This window comes from Eptatretus burgeri, unplaced genomic scaffold (assembly GCF_056783735.1).
Source record: "Eptatretus burgeri isolate ZD-2024b unplaced genomic scaffold, Ebu_testis_v1 Ebu_testis_scaffold_89, whole genome shotgun sequence".
NCBI classification, from domain to species: Eukaryota; Metazoa; Chordata; class Myxini; order Myxiniformes; family Myxinidae; genus Eptatretus; species Eptatretus burgeri.
Genome location: NW_028222039.1, coordinates 37501 through 54870, shown reverse-complemented (window position 1 = coordinate 54870; position 17370 = coordinate 37501). Strand labels below are relative to the sequence as shown.

Below are 17370 nucleotides of genomic sequence, written 5' to 3'. Positions count from 1 at the left end.
TCCAACTCAACAACAAATCATTTTCTCAAAACGAACAAGAAAAGGAAAACCATCTGTGACAAGTTTCACAAGATGTTCATAGGAAACGTTTCACCTCCTTCTGTATATATTTATTTTCCTCTTCTCTTTTTGATCGAATTCGATGCGCGACCTATACACCGCCCAAAACTGGCAGAGTGCATGACAGACCAGAACTTCGTCCTGGTGGAGGAGTTACTCTCGTCATCAAAGTCTCTATTCCTCACTCTCTCCATTCACTGTCCTCACCCCCCCCACACGCACCCCAAGGTCTGGTCTAAGCTTAACGGTTAAAGTGCTTGGTTTAGGTTTCAGATCCTCGGGTCTTGTGTTCAAGCCCCTGTCGGCCGTTGAATTAACACCAGGTCGGGTTGACTCAGCTTGTGATCCTTCTGAGGTCGTGCAAAATGAGTACAAGTGTGCTGCCAACAGGGGCACTGCATCAGCAGCACAGCTGTGTCCCCAGAAAATGATCCATAGCCAAGCGGCCTCGTGCGGAGCACGATCCTTAACAAAATCCGCCCCTTCTCCAAAGATTGCCATGGATACATCAAATTGCCCATTTCATTAACATTAGAAATGACAATCTCAATCGAAGCTCGGGTCAATCGGATGAAAATTGATTATTTTAGTGGTTTGACCTTGAGTTGACCTTTGACCCCAAAAATAGTTGCGTTCCCAATTCAGTGACGGACGATGCAAATCCTGTTCAACCCTCATGGTAACACGATGTAACCTGACGATTTTAGAAATTTGACCTCGAGATGACCTTTGACCTTTATGGTCAAATTTGACCTCGAAATGACCTTTATTTCATGAGACTTCTTTAAAAGCTTTCCTCAGACATGACAGAAGGGTTTTCATGATTATTTTTCACGTTGTACAACCCTCTTCTACTCACAGCCCCCATTTCCCTTCCTCCTCCCACCCCCACGTTCCCCTTCCACTCTACCTCCCATACCTGCCGTGTTCATATTCCTTGTTTTCTCATGTGGTTTGGAAATGTTTTTGAGGCTTATTGAAGAATTGGGTCCTCGGGGGAAGAAGGACCACACACCACCAGATGGATTGATAGGGGGATGATGGGTCAAACAGACAACTGCACGTAGGTCAAGGGAATAGAGTGGGGATATTGGGGGGGAAGGTGTGAAGGGGGGGTTGAGGAAGTGAGGGGGCGATGACAGGATCACAGAGAGTTGAAATGGGAAACAGGATGAGGGAAGAACATTGGAGGACAGGCATCAGAAAGACGGACCAATGGAACCTTTTTAGAGCAGGTTGGGGCAAAGGGCTGTGTAAGAGGCGAGGGAAGTTAGGTTCCGGTACCTGGTGTATGTTAAGGACATCAACCTGCTGAAAGATACAAACAAGCACTCTCGTATGTACGTGTCATCTACCTTTGAACAACACACTACCTGTACAAGCAGTTTCCAATATTCGACATTGTTCACAGGAAGCCATCCATGTCAGTAATATCGAACATGAATCAAGTCTCTCTCTCTCTCTCTCTCTCTCTCTCTCTCTCTCTCTCTCTCTCTCTCTCTCTCTCTCTCTCTCTCTCTCTCTCTCTCTCTCTCTCTCTCTCTCTCTCTCTCTCTCTCTCTCTCTCTCTCTCTTCATTTTCCTTTTGTTCAGGAAGTTTGTCTTCAGGATTTGCACAATGAAGAATTGGGTGCTCAGGTGTGGGTGTGACGTCACGCCGAGCTGGGTGTAACATCGCCAGCATCGGTTAGTGTCCGGTAGAGTTCCCACGGTGTGTTCTTGTGAAGAGCGGGCGAGTTATCGCCGGCACCATGAACGGAATGACTTCTAATCGTTTTCGTTTGAACGTCAGATCTGGCCAACTGGTTCGTGAAAGACTTGGGCCGCAAACGTTCCTGCTGACCCCATATGATAAAAAAAAATATGGGAGTAATTGGGGCAGTAGTTGTTGTAGTCGTCGGGGTCCACCGTTCTGCTTCGTCTTTCTTCAACGGATACAATTATTCCGACGTTCTTGTGTTGTTGGCCTGGGTAAGTCTTTCACGAACTTGCTGGCGAGGCTTCAGGCTTGACTGAAGATGATTTGGGAAGGAATTTGTGATTTGTTCATGTTTATAGCCGGGTCGGGATTCAAACCCGGGCTAGACAGCCCACAGGTGAGTGTGCCACCTCGACACCGTGCTGCTTGTGGCCGAATCACCCCAATGTGCGTCTGTGAGTTCGGTTCTGGGTGAGCCTGGTTCGTGTTCCCACGCCATGACCGGCCTCGTGACGCTCAGATCCATTTGGTGACTCACGCGCCGACCGCGTCCGCCTCAGTGAAAGTGGACCCCGATTCCTCCTGCACAGGACGCGTGTCCGAGCGTTTTAATGAACCCTGAGCACCGTCCCAATCAAGTAAATAAATAAATAAGGAAGTCTGCGAAGGGTAATTACTGTAATTGTGATTCCAGGCTCTGAGGGACGTTTCCAAAGGTTTGATTGTGAGTCACATTCACTTTGAAGACGTCACAATGGCGGTGTTGGGTCAGGCTGGTGAACCCGTCTCTCAACGGGGGAAGAATCGCTTTAAAAATTAAATAATTCCCGTATCCAGATCCGGATTCGGATCTTCACCAAAACCGAATCAATTCGTCCTCGTCACACACCCAACGTGTCCGCCGAGTTTCATCCGAATCGGTGAACAACTTTTTGTGAGATATCGTGCACAAACACAAACAAACACCCCGAGAGACGGGAGTGAAAACATGACGTCCTTCACCTTCGGTGGTGGAGGGGCCCATCATAATTATAACAGGAACAGGTTTCCTAGTGACGTGTTGCTTTGAAGACGAAGAAGAAGAAGAAGTAGAAGAAGAATAAGAAGAAGAAGAAGAGGGAGGAGAGAAGGAAGAAGAAGGCGCAAAAGACGATATTTTCTACGGCAGATCGGGAGGCGCGTTATCTAGTACATACATTAATGGTGAAGAATATAAAAGTTATAAATATTCCAGACGAGCTCGATGAGATGTGTTTGTGAAAAATAACGAGGGTGACGGAATTTCCGAAACATGTTTCCTGTGGCGATTTCACGTCTCCTCAGCAATGGCCGCGGCGGGGAAGGCGGGCCGGGTGGTTCGTCGTCCCCACGTGCTCGGAAGCTCGGACGGGATGCCGTGTCCGGGACCCCGAGGCTGTGCGAACGTGGTGTTCCGTGTGGACGGTGCGAGGAGAGGCGACGCGAGGTTCACGGGCCTCACCCAGGTTCGGATGTTTTAACAATCATGGACGAAACTCGGAACTTCGTGAGATTCCTTAACGGGACCTTCAACCTGTTCACCTCGATATAATATCTGTTTATGTCCACGTGTGGGTATTAATGTGGTTTATATGGACCGGAGAGGACGCTCGGACTCTCCGTGTCGGGATATGGCGCGAAAAAAAAACCTTGGAAGGATTCCACGAACCACGTGATCAAGAACCTCTCGAGTCGCGGTTTCTCGGCGGCAGATTCGCGACGTCTCGGCGCGCGCGGTCTGACGTCATACGGAGCAGCCTGAACAGGGCACGGTCCGCCGGAACTGTGAATTAAATAAATATCTCAACCGACGTTTCGTGTTCCTTCTCATGTTTGTTTAGACAAACTGCGTCGAGTGAAGTGGTCAATGTTTAATTAATCCGAGGTGAGTGATTATTCCGCTCATTTACACGAATCACCGGCTCCGCACCCACAACACGGACCTGCTCCTTCCGGACGTCGTGTTGTCGGACACGTGTCTGGGTTTTATTAAAAACTCACGGGGAAACTCATTCATCGGAGGAATTAGAAACTTCTCATCCGAACGATTTAGGGTATAGGATTTAACAGATAGGATTTGGGATATGGGATTTAGAATCTAGGATATAGCATTTAGGATGTAGAATATAGGATTTGGATTCAGGATATGGGATTTAGGATTTAGGATGTAGAATATAGGATTTAGGATGTAGAATATAGGATTTGGATTCAGGATATGGGATTTAGGATTTAGGATGTAGAATATAGGATTTAGGAGAAAGGATTTAATAGATAAGATTTGGATTTAGGATATGGGACTTAGGACAAAGGATATAGTATATCGTGTAATGTCTGTAGGATTTAGGATATAGGATTTATGATATTGGATATCATATGTAATATGTAATATATAGAACATAGAATTTAGGATATGGGATTTATGATATAGGATATCGTATGTAATATGTAATATATAGAACACAGGATTTAGGATAAAGTATATCGTGTAAAGTCTGTAGGATTTATGATATAGGATATCGTTTGTAATATGTAATATATAGAATATAGGATTTAGGATAGAGTATATCGTGTAAAGTCTGTAGGACATAGGATAGAGTATAATTTTATATTGTGTATGGTATTTAGGATTTAGGACATAGTATATAGGATTTAGGACATAGTATATAGGATTTAGGATGTAGAAGATAGGATTTAGGATATAGTACATATAATTTAGGATCTCATGCCTCAGGGCCTCTGTCTGCAAGGAGCATGCCTGAGGGCCTGTATATGGTATATAGGATTTAGGAGATTGGATGTGGGATGTAGTATTTTGGACATAGGATAGAGTATATAGTATGTATGATGTCGGATTTAGGACAGAGGATTTAGGATATGGTATGTTGTATATTGGATTTAGGATATCAGATTTAGGATGTAGGATTTTGGATATAGGATTTAGTATATTGTGTAAAGTCTGTAGGATTTAGGATATCGGATTTATGATTTATGATATAGGATATCGTAATAATATGCCTGGTGTTGGCTTAATGGTTAGGGTGGTGGGCTTAGGATCCGAGGATCCTGAGTTGAAATCCCACTCGGCTGTTGAATTAATACCAGGTGGGGTTGACTCTGCCTGTCATCCTTCCGAGGTCGGCAAAATGAGTGCCAGCATGCTGGTATCCTGTGTTGGAGTGGCGACCCGTCCAGAATTGTACCCAATAGCCAAGGAGACTGCTTAGGCAGCACCAACGCTCTGCACAGAGTACGGTCCCAATGGATGGATATCGTAATAATGTGATATGTCGTATGAAGAATATTTGGATTTAGGATGTAGGATTTAGGATGTAGGACAGTATATTGTATATAGTGTATGGTATATAGCATTTAGAATTTTGGAAATAGTATGCAGAATTTAGGATCTCATGCCTGAGGGCCTCTATCCGCAAGGAGCCCGCCTGAGGGCCTCTGTCTGCAAGGAGCACGCCCACAACCCCAACAGCTCGCACAAAGCGGTCACTCTTTTGAGGTTGACACAGGCCAAAGGTCAACATCGGCCAATTTTCTAAAATCCTCATTTTTCATCCGATTGATGAGAAATTTGAATTTGCATATCAGGTCACTAAATTCAACCACCAACTCTTTTTGAGGTCAACATAGACGAAAAGGTCAACATAGGCCAAAAGGTCAACATTGGTCGAATTTCTAAAATGATAAATTTTCATCCGATTGACTTTTTATTTCAACAGGATTTTCAGATCAGCTCACTGAATTCAATGACCAATTATTTTTGACGTCAACATCAGCCAAAAGGTCAACATAGACCAAATTTCTGAAATCCTTAATTTTCATCCTGATGACTTGAAATTTGAACAGGCTTTCAATAAAAAATGACCGTCATGTGTCACGTGGTCTGGCAGCCATATTGGATCGAAGGGAAAAAAAAATCTTTGAAAGTCTTCGTCGGAGAAACCGCTTAACCGATCGACGCAAAATTCAACTGAATGATCAGTTAATGGGAAATATGGTTTTATTTCGATGACGTCATCAGTCACGTAGTCTGGCAGTCATATTGCATCAAAAAATTAATTAATTATAAAAAACAAAAGAGTTGGCTCCCAACAAGTCCTTCTCAAGACTACGCGGGGTATGTATTCCATGAATACCATCTTGTTCTTTGAGAAACGGCTACAATACAGAGCGGCAAGGTACAGTCAGGGTTACGTAAGACGTGCAGGAAGACGTGCACCATTTGACATTGCTCACTAAGACCTCTTGGCACTTTTGCTCCGAGATTGGGTATCCTCTGAGTCCTATACCATTTTGTTACTAAACATAAAAAAGTAAAATAGAGCAACAAGTGAATTAAAAAGTTCGATGATAAATCAAAAAAAGCAATGTAGGGATGACAAACGACTGTCGAAAAAAGGTTTTACACAAGATAGGGATGATGTTGGTTTGGAGAGTAGCTCTCAGTATTGCCGTCACATAACAATCCCGACTTGACGTTAATCGGGTGGCTGGCTTAAGGTCTTCGGGTTTTGAGTTCAAGCCACTGTCAAACCGTTGAATTAACACCAGGCGGGTTGACTCAGCATGTCATCCTTCCGAGGTTGGTAAAATGAGTACCGGCGTGCTGGTAACAGGGGCATCGATCAGTGTCACAGCCGCACTCCCAGAAAACGATTCAGACAAGCAGCCACAGGCTGTATACCCACAAATAAATAAATAAATAAACGGATGTTTTACATCGAGATGTCACACTCACCCTCGTGGTTGTGTCTCGGAATCCTCATCCCTGTGAGCCGATATTTCATGTGTTTATCCTTTGGTATGAGTCTTAAATGTCTTTTTTCTTTTTCTTAGTGCCTATGGTAGGGAAAGCAAATGGTGAACGAAATCGAGTACGTCAAAACAACACGGTTAACACAGCACGTGCAGACTGCCGGGAGTTGTCCGTGTGGGGAGGAGAGGGAAGGGGGTTTGGGAGGAGGTAAGCATGAGGGGAGGGGAAGGGAAGGCAACTAAACCATCAATCCTTAACAGTCCCCTCAACGTTGGGGAGCGGTGGGGGAGTGGGGTCGGAGGGGGGGATTCCGGCAGACGTGATGCCCAGTTTAACATCCATCCGAGAGACGGCACACATTGATGAATCACCCTGCCTGTGAAACACCAGGACGACAACTTATCGCTGGGTCGGGATTCAAACCCACGTTAGACGGCTTAGAGCGCGCGTGCGTACCTCTCGGCTATCCTGCCGTGATCTGGCGATTCATTGCTTTGTAACTGCAAACATTTTTGACTCATTGTAATCATTTAATTTATTTTGCCTTCCTAACTCCATTGTCGAGCAGCGGTATCGCCATCAAAGCTTGAAGAGCGCTCGTTAAGCGGCTTAACCAGCGAAACACTCCAGCGAAACGGTTGAGGAAACTTATTTTATATTTATCTCTGCTCAAGTGATGGGTCGTATAATGAAAGGAGATCGCACAAAAAGGGGAAACTTGGGGTAAAATAAAATTGTACATTTTCAGCGAGGGATCCATTGACCGACTCACCGCACGAGGCACCGCACGACCAAACGCAGGCGGGTGGGCCCTGAACTTTGTTCCTTCAAGTCGATCGATATATTCAGTGACAGTGCGAATATTGTCGAGCGCTCGCCAAGTGGCTTTTAAAAAGCACTCAAGGAAGCACTCCGACGAAACGGTTGATAAGGAACGGCTGGCTTGGCAAGCGATTAGCGATCGCCGATCGGTTATTTAAACAGCCTGCCCCCGTTGACGCCTGGAATGTCCAGCGATGTCCGAATTGGACGTGTGGACTTTCTTGTTGCAGCCGCAACTACAACTGAAGTAAATAAAGAAGTTTAAATTTTGAAAATGACGACTTCAGCGGGGTGGAGGGGAGGTCCGTGGAGGTTGTGGGGGGCTTTGGGAAGGGGAACGGAAGGAAGGCCATTTTCCTTCAATCGTCGAAAAATCCGCGCCAGTGTTCATGCCTTTATTTAATTTCCACTGCTCACCTTCACTCTTTCATTCCTCTTTTTTCCCACCTCTGGAACAAACTCCCAAACTCTCCTCAATCCCTCTCTTCCCTCCAGGTCTTCAAAACAGCTGTTCACCGCCATCTCTTATCTTCCCCCATCCAAAATATATATTTTTTAAAAACCGCTTTGTGCTTTGGGAACTCGGTCAATCTGGTCAGGTCTCTCTCCCCAGGAATTATGGCGTGAACGCTTTGGACTCGACTTTCGGAACGTGAACGTGAACCAAGGTGTTCCGAAACCATAACATGTCGCATCAACACAATTATATTATTATAACTAGAAGCACCCGCTCCCTACGCGAGCCGTCAAGGGGTCATGTTATTATATTTATGCCTATTTTACTCCAAGGGGTCCCAGGATTACACATCGGTTCAGCCGTTTTTGTGGTACCTGGGAACAGACAGACAGACAGACAGACCGTGAATTATGTCGTAGTCGATGTCACACAGACGGAGTGGTCCAAGAAAAAGAGGTAATTTTTCTCCATTTGTTTCTACTTACTCATTTACATTCCGCTATTTCCTCCAGATTCCAGAAGGTGTGCTCGCACTGAAGGACAGGAAAAGATGGCACAGCATCCCACAGCTGCTGCGCCGTTTGCACGAGAACAGCAAGCCTCACAACATCAATTACCGCATATGCACGGACACCCTCAAAGTAATTCATCCTGTCTGATCATTGTTACCCTGTGCTTTCATTCAGGGAGGAATGGGGGTGCGGTGAGGGGGGAGGCGGTCATTTTTCTGGGAAATCTCCTTTGATTCGGAGCTTATGAAAATGCTCAACGTTCCTGCGGAATGTGAGATGTTTGCAAACGAGCCCTTTGGGTGAGGTTTGCAATTCGAATAGAACGTGTAGAATTTATACCTCATTGATGTACGACCCGACAACACAGATCTCTCCAAGTCCTTCACTCGACACTTCGATCTTCCCCATTCATTCAGTCACGTGACGGTCTCCAGCGTTCGCCGCCATTTCACCACCACGGACGGTCAAACAGAAAGAGCAAAATGTAATCTTCAAATTTGGGATGATAGCTCCCCATGAGATTATTGAGCGCTTTTCATGCGCTTCGACCTCCCGTCTCTTCCAACTCTTCGTTTGTTTTTCTCACTCGACTTTTTCTTCTTTTATTTCGTCTTTTTTTCTCTCCTCTTCCCCTTTTCTCCCCATTGTTCTCACCTTTTTCTTTCTGTCATTTTAAAAATCTATTTTTCTCTTTTTCTTCTCCCCTTCCCACCCCTTTTTTGTTTCTTGCTTGTCTCCTTATTTTCCCCCTTTTTTTTCTTCCAAGTCCCATTCACTTTGACTTGTGACTCCTGGAACCCTTTCTGATGAGAAGTACAACTGAGTCATTCCCACCCCACATGATCCTCATCCCTGATGCAGCTGTGGTGCATGCACCTCCGGATCACTCCCGTCCCCCATCACCCTTCTCCCTTGTCCCGTCTCACCATTTTGCCCCAACAGAGGGTTAACGCCCAAAACATCAGCCGCTTCCCACTGCAGCGGTTACCATCGTCTGATCAACGCTTTGTTGATCCCGTCTGTTGTATAATTTGAGGGTTGACACTTCAGTTAATCCGGCGTGTTATCTTTCCTGAATGATGATTTCAATTTTAGTTTATTTTTCGTGATGTAGTGCTCAGCAGTGCTTGATAAGGTGGCCGCTCACGCTGCTGCGACATTCCACAGGAACTGCACTACCTGATCAATGCAGATGCAACGGATGCGGTACCCGAAGATGGTGCTTCTTCACAAACTGCTGCGTTTGCCAACTCTGGTATCTTCGACTCGTTTGGCGGTGTCGAGGTGGTGATCTCTCTCGGGCTCGATTTATTTATTTATTTTGTTGTTTTTGGGGTTTCTTTTTATGAGCGATTCAGATGTTGCTGTTTGCTAACTGTGGTGGTGCTTTCCAGCTCGTCGTGGAGATCATGATGAGGCCTTCACTGCTTCCCCATGTGAAACTCCAGCAGCACAGTAAGTCGCATTGCGGCGCATGTTGGGCGTGCGCATGTCGGAAAAACAATCATTTTACACGGACTGTCACACGAGTGATTTTTGGAGTGAAGTCCTAATGGAGGCGTAGTTCAAAATATGTGAAGGCCTTAACGATTGGTCTTTTAATTTTGAAATGAGCTCCTGGCATGGATGTGCAAAAATGATGGTATTCAGACCCCTAAAATGGGCACATTTTCCCTCATATCTTGGCCAATGTAGTAGCTACAAGAATAAGTTAACACTTTCTAGATTCAGAAGGAGATCCTCTATCATGTGTTAAATTTTATATCATGAGTTCCATGATTAGGAGCACTAATTTTAATGAACTTGTCGCACCAAATGTCATATTTGATGGATTAACCCTTTCGCTAAATGATAAAACCCAGAGTGGAATTTTAATTTGATGTCATGAACAGTAAAATTTTGTGTTTAAAATAAATAAATAAATTTTTTTAGTCACTGCAGAAGAATCAAGTGAACAAATATCCATTCCTTTCACACTGTGAGGCACGTAGGCCGACCGAGGAAGTTTCATTTGGCTGAGGATTACAATCCTGGACGGGTCGCCACTCCAACGCAGGATAATCGAACGGCTTATTACCCGAGTAAGCTGGCAGTCATTTTGCCAACCTTGGAAGGATGACAGGCCAAGTCAACCCACCTGGTGTTATTTCAATGGCCTGACAGAGGCTCAAACTCAGAACCCTAAGATCTTAAGCCAGCTTCCTTAACCGTTAAGCCAACACCAGGCCTCGAGGAATCAAGTGAACTCCCTATAATTATTGCTCGACCTTGCTTTATATTTTGACTTTGCTCAACTTTCTCTTCGAAAAGTTTGGAACATCTTGGAATACTTGCGAAATAAACGACCTCGGACCTGAAATCAGGGATTCTGCCTTTGGGATAGGAAGCTTGGTGAAGTATGGATGCAGCTAATGTCAAAAAAGTAATCATTACCCGCATACCCAGGATAATATCGGCGATTCGATTTATTTATTTATTTTCATTGTTGAGCCTCTCATCCTCCTCCAAATTCTCTGAGGCCCATTTTTATATCCAAGCTTGCCAGGATTGAATGACGCGTCGCAGGTGTCGAGCATCATCTCATCCTATTCCTGATTGCTATGTTGAAGAAATGTTTCTGCAAAAGGCAGGTTGGCGAAGTATCGGTTCAAGTTAAGTTCTTCATGTTGGTTCTTTCACCACCTGATGCAGGTCCAGTCTGGCAGCCACATCCTTCACGACTCATCCAGGTCGCTCAGTGCTTGCACTTCCAAATCATTCTCGGTGGTGGACAAAGAAAGCAACCGACCAGAGTGTACATTTTGTGCTTTTGTCCTTTTGTGGGTTGTTTCTTCCAGATATTCCACATGGAGGAATGAGTCTTCATCCGCCAAAGGAGGATGGTCCATGGTCATTAATTGTAGAAGATTCCATCGTCCTTCTTTTGACTTGGATGAGCACGATTTTTGCTCATCATCTTGGTTTTTTTCAAAATTAATTTTGACATTCGAAATTATTCAATTGTATGACATCTTGAAAATCACTTTTAATATCTGACTGATTTCTTTGTTGTTGTTTTTTTGTTGTTTTTTCAGGACAAGATTATTTGATGACAACTGTCTTGGAGATTCTGCACTGTGCCTGCGTCTACGTACGTTTTGCTACCCCCCGGCACCGAAGGTTTTCTTTTCACTCCTGTCTGTCTGTTACTTGGCGAAAGTATTTTTTGAAGTACTATTTCGCTGTGTACGTGGGTGACCGGACAAGGGCAGCAACACGCATTCTTGGTCTGGATTCGGATGTGAATCCGCATCCTGGAATTTTTTTTAATGATCCTCTGATGTTGAAGCTACCAAAATCAAGACACTGCTCACCTTCACTCATTCATTCCTCTTCTTGCCGGCTGTTGAACAAACTTCTGCATTATCTTCGATCCCATTCTTCCCTCCAGGGCTTCAAGACGGCTGTTCACCAACATCTCATATCTTCCTCCGTCCAAAACCTCGATCTTTTCTTCCCCCGTTAATCCACCCCAAGCCTACCTCATTCAAATTCCCTGCTTTCCTTCCTGAAAGTCCCTGTGATGTCCATCTTGTATTCCCCATGTTCCCCACCCCATCCCTCTCCCTTCCACAGATCTCCTGATGTCCCTGTTTCCCACTGTTTTGTCCTTCCCTCTCCCGCCCCTCGTCTCATGCCCCCCTTGCTGTGTGTTGTGTGTTAGCTCTCACACGAGCCTCGACAAGGTATACCAAAAAAAAATAAAAAAAATCCCCCATCCCAAACCATGTTCTTTTCTGCCCCCATTAACCATCCCCAAGACCCCATCTCTTTTCAAGTTTTCACTTTTTCCTTCTTGAGAGTTTGTGGCTGTATCCATCTTGTCCGCCCCCTGTGTCCACCCCGAGCGCTCATTCTTTCCCACATTCCTTCCTTGTCCAAGTCTCCCTCCATGTTGTTGATGATAAAGCTCGAGTCATGAAGGATATAAAAAGACAATGAAATCAAATTTGTAAACAACACGATAACATTGGAGGGAACCGTAACACCATGGATTTACACCTGTAGCTTGCTGTTTTACATCGTGCCGTGTCAATGAATTACGTTGCTCAGGTGAGCATCTAATGTTGCATCGGTTAGTAAAGGTGTGAGATTTTGGAGCGAGCGTTCACCTGCGTGCCCGCAGACGGAGGTTGTGGCACGGCGACTCTCCGAGAGGTCAGACTTCGTCATGTTCCTGTTTTCTTTGTTCTCCAAGAAGCACGCTTACATGCCAACAACTGCTCTCATGGAGGATCTTTTGTGGGCGAAGAAGGTAAGTTGTTCTGGTTGGTTATCTGAAGACGATGAACCGGATTGGTTTGGAAAACATCGATTGATATCGAAGTCTAACTTGGTACGTGTATAATGAGGTAAAGATAAACCGATTAGATTATGGGGTCAAAGGCCAGAGGTCATGTGTCAGGCGAACAATCTGTTGCCATGCCAACTTGTGGACCAGTCGATGTAATGATAAACCGATTCGATTTTGGGGTCAAGAGGTCAAAGGTCAGGTTTGGTAAAAATTATGTTACCGCGCTAACTTGTGAACCAGTCACGGGATTTTGACCAAACTTGGTATAAGTATGCAGTATGATGCAAAGATTAAGTGATTAAATGGTGGCGTCAAGAGGTCACAGGTCAGAGGTCATGTCAAGCACAAAAGTGATATTTGGGAACAGCTGAAGGGGTTTCAATCAAACTTGGTACTAGTACGTCTAATGATGTAATACTGTGGGCGGAGGCATATCTGTGGACGTCACGACGTCGAAGAGTGCCGGACTCTTATTTATTTATTTTTTAATCTTTCCGGGTGCCAGTCCGGCCTCTTCTTCTATCGAAGGAAGTCTGTCTTCCTTCTTTGTGTTCGCTCTCATTCGAGCCTCAACAATGTGTTGAAAAAAACAAACAAACAAAAAAAAATAAATCACACATCTTGCGATAAACTTGGCCCAATCCATTTGCACCTCTTCCCATCTTGTTGTTTCTCACTCTATTTTAGCATTAAGTCGTCGTACAAGATATCTGAGAGTTAGACGTGTCCTTCTGACTCGTAGGCATCAAAGGCTGTGCTCTTTTCACGCATTCAGACTTTCCTGACCCATTTTGTTGATGCAAATCCTTCATTTCCCAAGCAGGAGATGATGCTTCTCGAGGAGGTACCAGACTTGGCGCGTCTTGTGTCCAAGTTGGACCAGCACCAGTTCGCGAACTTCTGTCGCATTCTCTCCATCATGGTCTCAGATCAGGAGTCCGACGGTATTGACAGTCACACGTTGCTGGCTCAGAATGAGCAGCTGCGCCGGCATGCGGGCCCAAGTCCTGCCGACCTCAACCAGTGTGAGTACACATCAATAAAATCCACACACACCGTCTGCTCTGCTCTCTCGCTTCAGACACGAGGTGCCGAGTTGGTTGGTTGGTGATACGTGTGCGATCACCATTGGTCCATTCTATCCATTTTAATGCTAGCTCATTGGACAGAACACCTGCTTTTAATGTGGACCTACAATTCCAAGGGTTGAAGTTGGTCAAAATCATGTTGATGGCTTTGTCTTTCTGCTGATGTTCATTTGGTGTTTCCTGTGACGTGTGTGCAGCTACACTCCTGAACACACCTGGTGTTGTGAAACGCCTTTGCGAGTGGGCTACACGGAAAGCACCCACATCATCAAACTCATTAACGCTCCTGCAAGCCAGTGAAATGGCACCACCGGACATACTCTTGGAAGAGGACGACGAGACAAACGGCAAGGCTTCGTCACAACACTATCACAGAACAATGAGCCAAGCAGATTTTTCAATGTGTACTGACTTCATTCAATATTGGTCGGATATGCATTTGCTTAAAAGAGATAAGCTGAAAAAAAACAAGGAGCTGAGTGTAAAGGTGTGCAATGAGCCGTGGATATTACAGCCATTAATTTTTTTAATTTTTTTTTTCTCTTCTCTTCTCTTTTTGTTTTTCCTTGCGATGACGTTGGGAAAAGGCAAAATACGTTGGCGCTAATTGAATAATTGGCCATTGAAACGAAATTGCGAATAATCGGAACTGCGATATGCGAACTTCCGGACAGTGAGGACTTAACTTCCGGATAGTGACGATTTACTGTATTCTTTCTTTCTCGATTTCTTTCTCCATTTTCTTGAACACAATGCCCCAATCCAGTCGTCGTTTATGACAGCGAAGGAACGGCCTGTGTGGTTGTTTGAAAGATTTTTTATTTTTTGGTTTGCATGTACGGTCAAGGAAATACGGCCATGAAATTGATGTTTTTTGGGTTTGCACGTATACGGCCATGAAATTGCAAGGCCATGAAATCACGTACGGCCATGAAATTGATGTTTTTTGGTTTGCACGTAAGGAAATACGGCCATGAAATTGATGTTTTTGGGTTTGCACGTGCGGTCAAGGAAATACGGCCATGAAATTGATGTTTCACGTAAGGAAATACGGCCATGAAATTGATGTTTTTTTGGTTTGTACGTCCGGTCAAGGAAATACGGCCATGAAATTGATGTTTTTTTGGTTTGCACGTGCGGTCAAGGAAATACGGCCATGAAATTGATGTTTTTTGGGTTTGCACGTACGGTCAAGGAAATACGGCCATGAAATTGATGTTTTTTTGGTTTGTACGTCCGGTCAAGGAAATACGGCCATGAAATTGATGTTTTTTGGGTTTGCACGTGCGGTCAAGGAAATACGGCCATGAAATTGATGTTTTTTTGGTTTGCACGTATGGTCAATGAAATATAGCCATTAAATTGATGTTTTTTGGGTTTGCACGTGCGGTCAAGGAAATACGGCCATGAAATTGATGTTTTTTGGGTTTGCACGTGCGGTCAAGGAAATACGGCCATGAAATTGATGTTTTTTTGGTTTGCACGTGCGGTCAAGGAAATACGGCCATGAAATTGATGTTTTTTGGTTTGCACGTACGGTCAATGAAATAGGGCCATGAAATTGATGTTTTTTTGGTTTGCACGTGCGGTCAAGGAAATACGGCCATGAAATTGATGTTTTTTGGTTTGCACGTACGGTCAAGGAAATACGGCCATGAAATTGATGTTTTTTGGGTTTGCACGTGCGGTCAAGGAAATACGGCCATGAAATTGATGTTTTTTGGGTTTGCACGTGCGGTCAAGGAAATACGGCCATGAAATTGATGTTTTTTTGGTTTGCACGTGCGGTCAAGGAAATACGGCCATGAAATTGATGTTTTTTTGGTTTGCACGTGCGGTCAAGGAAATACGGCCATGAAATTGATGTTTTTTGGTTTGCACGTACGGTCAATGAAATAGGGCCATTAAATTGATGTTTTTTTGGTTTGCACGTGCGGTCAAGGAAATACGGCCATGAAATTGATGTTTTTTTGGTTTGCACGTGCGGTCAAGGAAATACGGCCATGAAATTGATGTTTTTTTGGGTTTGCACGTACGGTCAAGGAAATACGGCCATGAAATTGATGTTTTTTTGGTTTGCACGTACGGTCAATGAAATAGGGCCATAAAATTGATGTTTTTTGGTTTGCACGTACGGTCAAGGAAATACGGCCATGAAATTGATGTTTTTTGGGTTTGCACGTACGGTCAAGGAAATACGGCCATGAAATTGATGTTTTTTTGGTTTGCACGTACGGTCAAGGAAATACGGCCATGAAATTGAATATGGAATGAAATTGATGTTCCGGAATGACACTGACTATTTGACCAAATCTGACAGTGAGAAGATAATCTTAAAATCCTGCTCCCATGGAAAGTTGGAAACAACATTATTTGACCAAACTAATAGACAATATATCTACTTTCTGTCGAACTCTGATGTGCTGACATGTTGCAACACCTGAAGCAAAGTCTCACGAAATAGTACAAAAAATAAAATCAACATCTGAATGACTAATACAAACGAGAAGGGCACTCGGCAGAGCGCAAACCTCCGCCAGGCTGATTAGTTTGAGAGAAGTATCGAGCGATATGTCGTTTTAGCCCCGTCACTCAATGACGAAGAATCACTTTAAAAATTCTCGGATTCAGATCTTCACCAAATTCTAATCATTTCGTTCTTGTCACATACCCAAGCTCTCCACCAAATTTCGTCCAGATCCGTCCACAAGTTTTTGAGAAATTTTGTTCACAAACAAACAAAATAATGAAAAATCACTCAAAGAGCAACAATTGGCGAAACGTGACGGCACTCGGGAGAGCACATCCCTCGACCAGGCCGAATAGTTTACGTTTTGTATCCACTGGTAGGCCGGATCTGAATCCGGACCTGAACCAAAATCGAATCGGCTTGTTCTTGTCACCGAACCAACTCATCCACCGCGTTTTGTCACAACTCGTCCACAACTTTTTGAGATATTATGCGATACAAACATAGTTTTTGGCCCCATCTCTCAGTGGTGAAGAATAACTTCAAAAATTTCAGAACAATTGCTTGAAAACTGTGGCCAAAAATCGTGTGACAAACAGACAAACACACAGACAGACAGACAAAGGTCCTCCACCTCAGGTCCTCAAATGTGGACCTCAGGTCCAACCATTTCTCAGACCAACATACTCGGCAAAAAAATTTTTTCGCAAAGTAACAAACAAACAAACAGACAGACAGACAGGGGTCCTCCACCTCAGGTGGCGGAGGTGAAAATGCAAAGTATTTACATCCACCATGAACTTCAGAGATTAGATCTTCATTTAGACCTGTATCATCAGCTTCGGCGTCTTCAGCTTGTTTTGAAAACAATATTTTGAATTGAATAATACAAATTGATCGCACAGAAGGATGAAAAGCTCGTATTCACGGTGAGCTTGATTTGTACAGAACGCATCCTGAGATAATTAAATCACGCCAGGTATTTAACGATAGATATCACAAGGTAAGGGAATGTTTGGTGATTTTGATTATTTATCAAAAGCCGGGTCGGATAACAATCGGATCACGTGTTCATCATCCACCCAACATTTATCCTCCACTTCCGGAAAATGATATGCCTTCCTAGCCGGCCCAACTTTTCGC

General features: G+C 44.2%; 1 protein-coding gene across 9 annotated transcripts in view; it reads left to right on the top strand.

Annotated features, from left to right (window-relative positions):
- The first annotated feature begins 2862 nt into the window (after nucleotides 1-2862).
- The window catches only part of LOC147007587 (short transient receptor potential channel 4-associated protein-like), a 31722-nt gene continuing 17214 nt past the window's right edge, over nucleotides 2863-17370 (top strand). For 2 of the 9 annotated variants that reach the window (XM_085866833.1, XM_085866826.1), the window contains exons 1-8: nucleotides 2984-3243; nucleotides 8337-8465; nucleotides 9504-9620; nucleotides 9731-9791; nucleotides 11411-11495; nucleotides 12502-12630; nucleotides 13493-13694; nucleotides 13955-14104. In XM_085866833.1, the coding sequence (XP_085722959.1) occupies nucleotides 3051-3243; nucleotides 8337-8465; nucleotides 9504-9620; nucleotides 9731-9791; nucleotides 11411-11495; nucleotides 12502-12630; nucleotides 13493-13694; nucleotides 13955-14104 (1066 nt within the window). In that variant the 5' untranslated portion in view covers nucleotides 2984-3050. The other 7 variants (XM_085866829.1, XM_085866828.1, XM_085866831.1 and 4 more) reach the window with 7 other exon arrangements.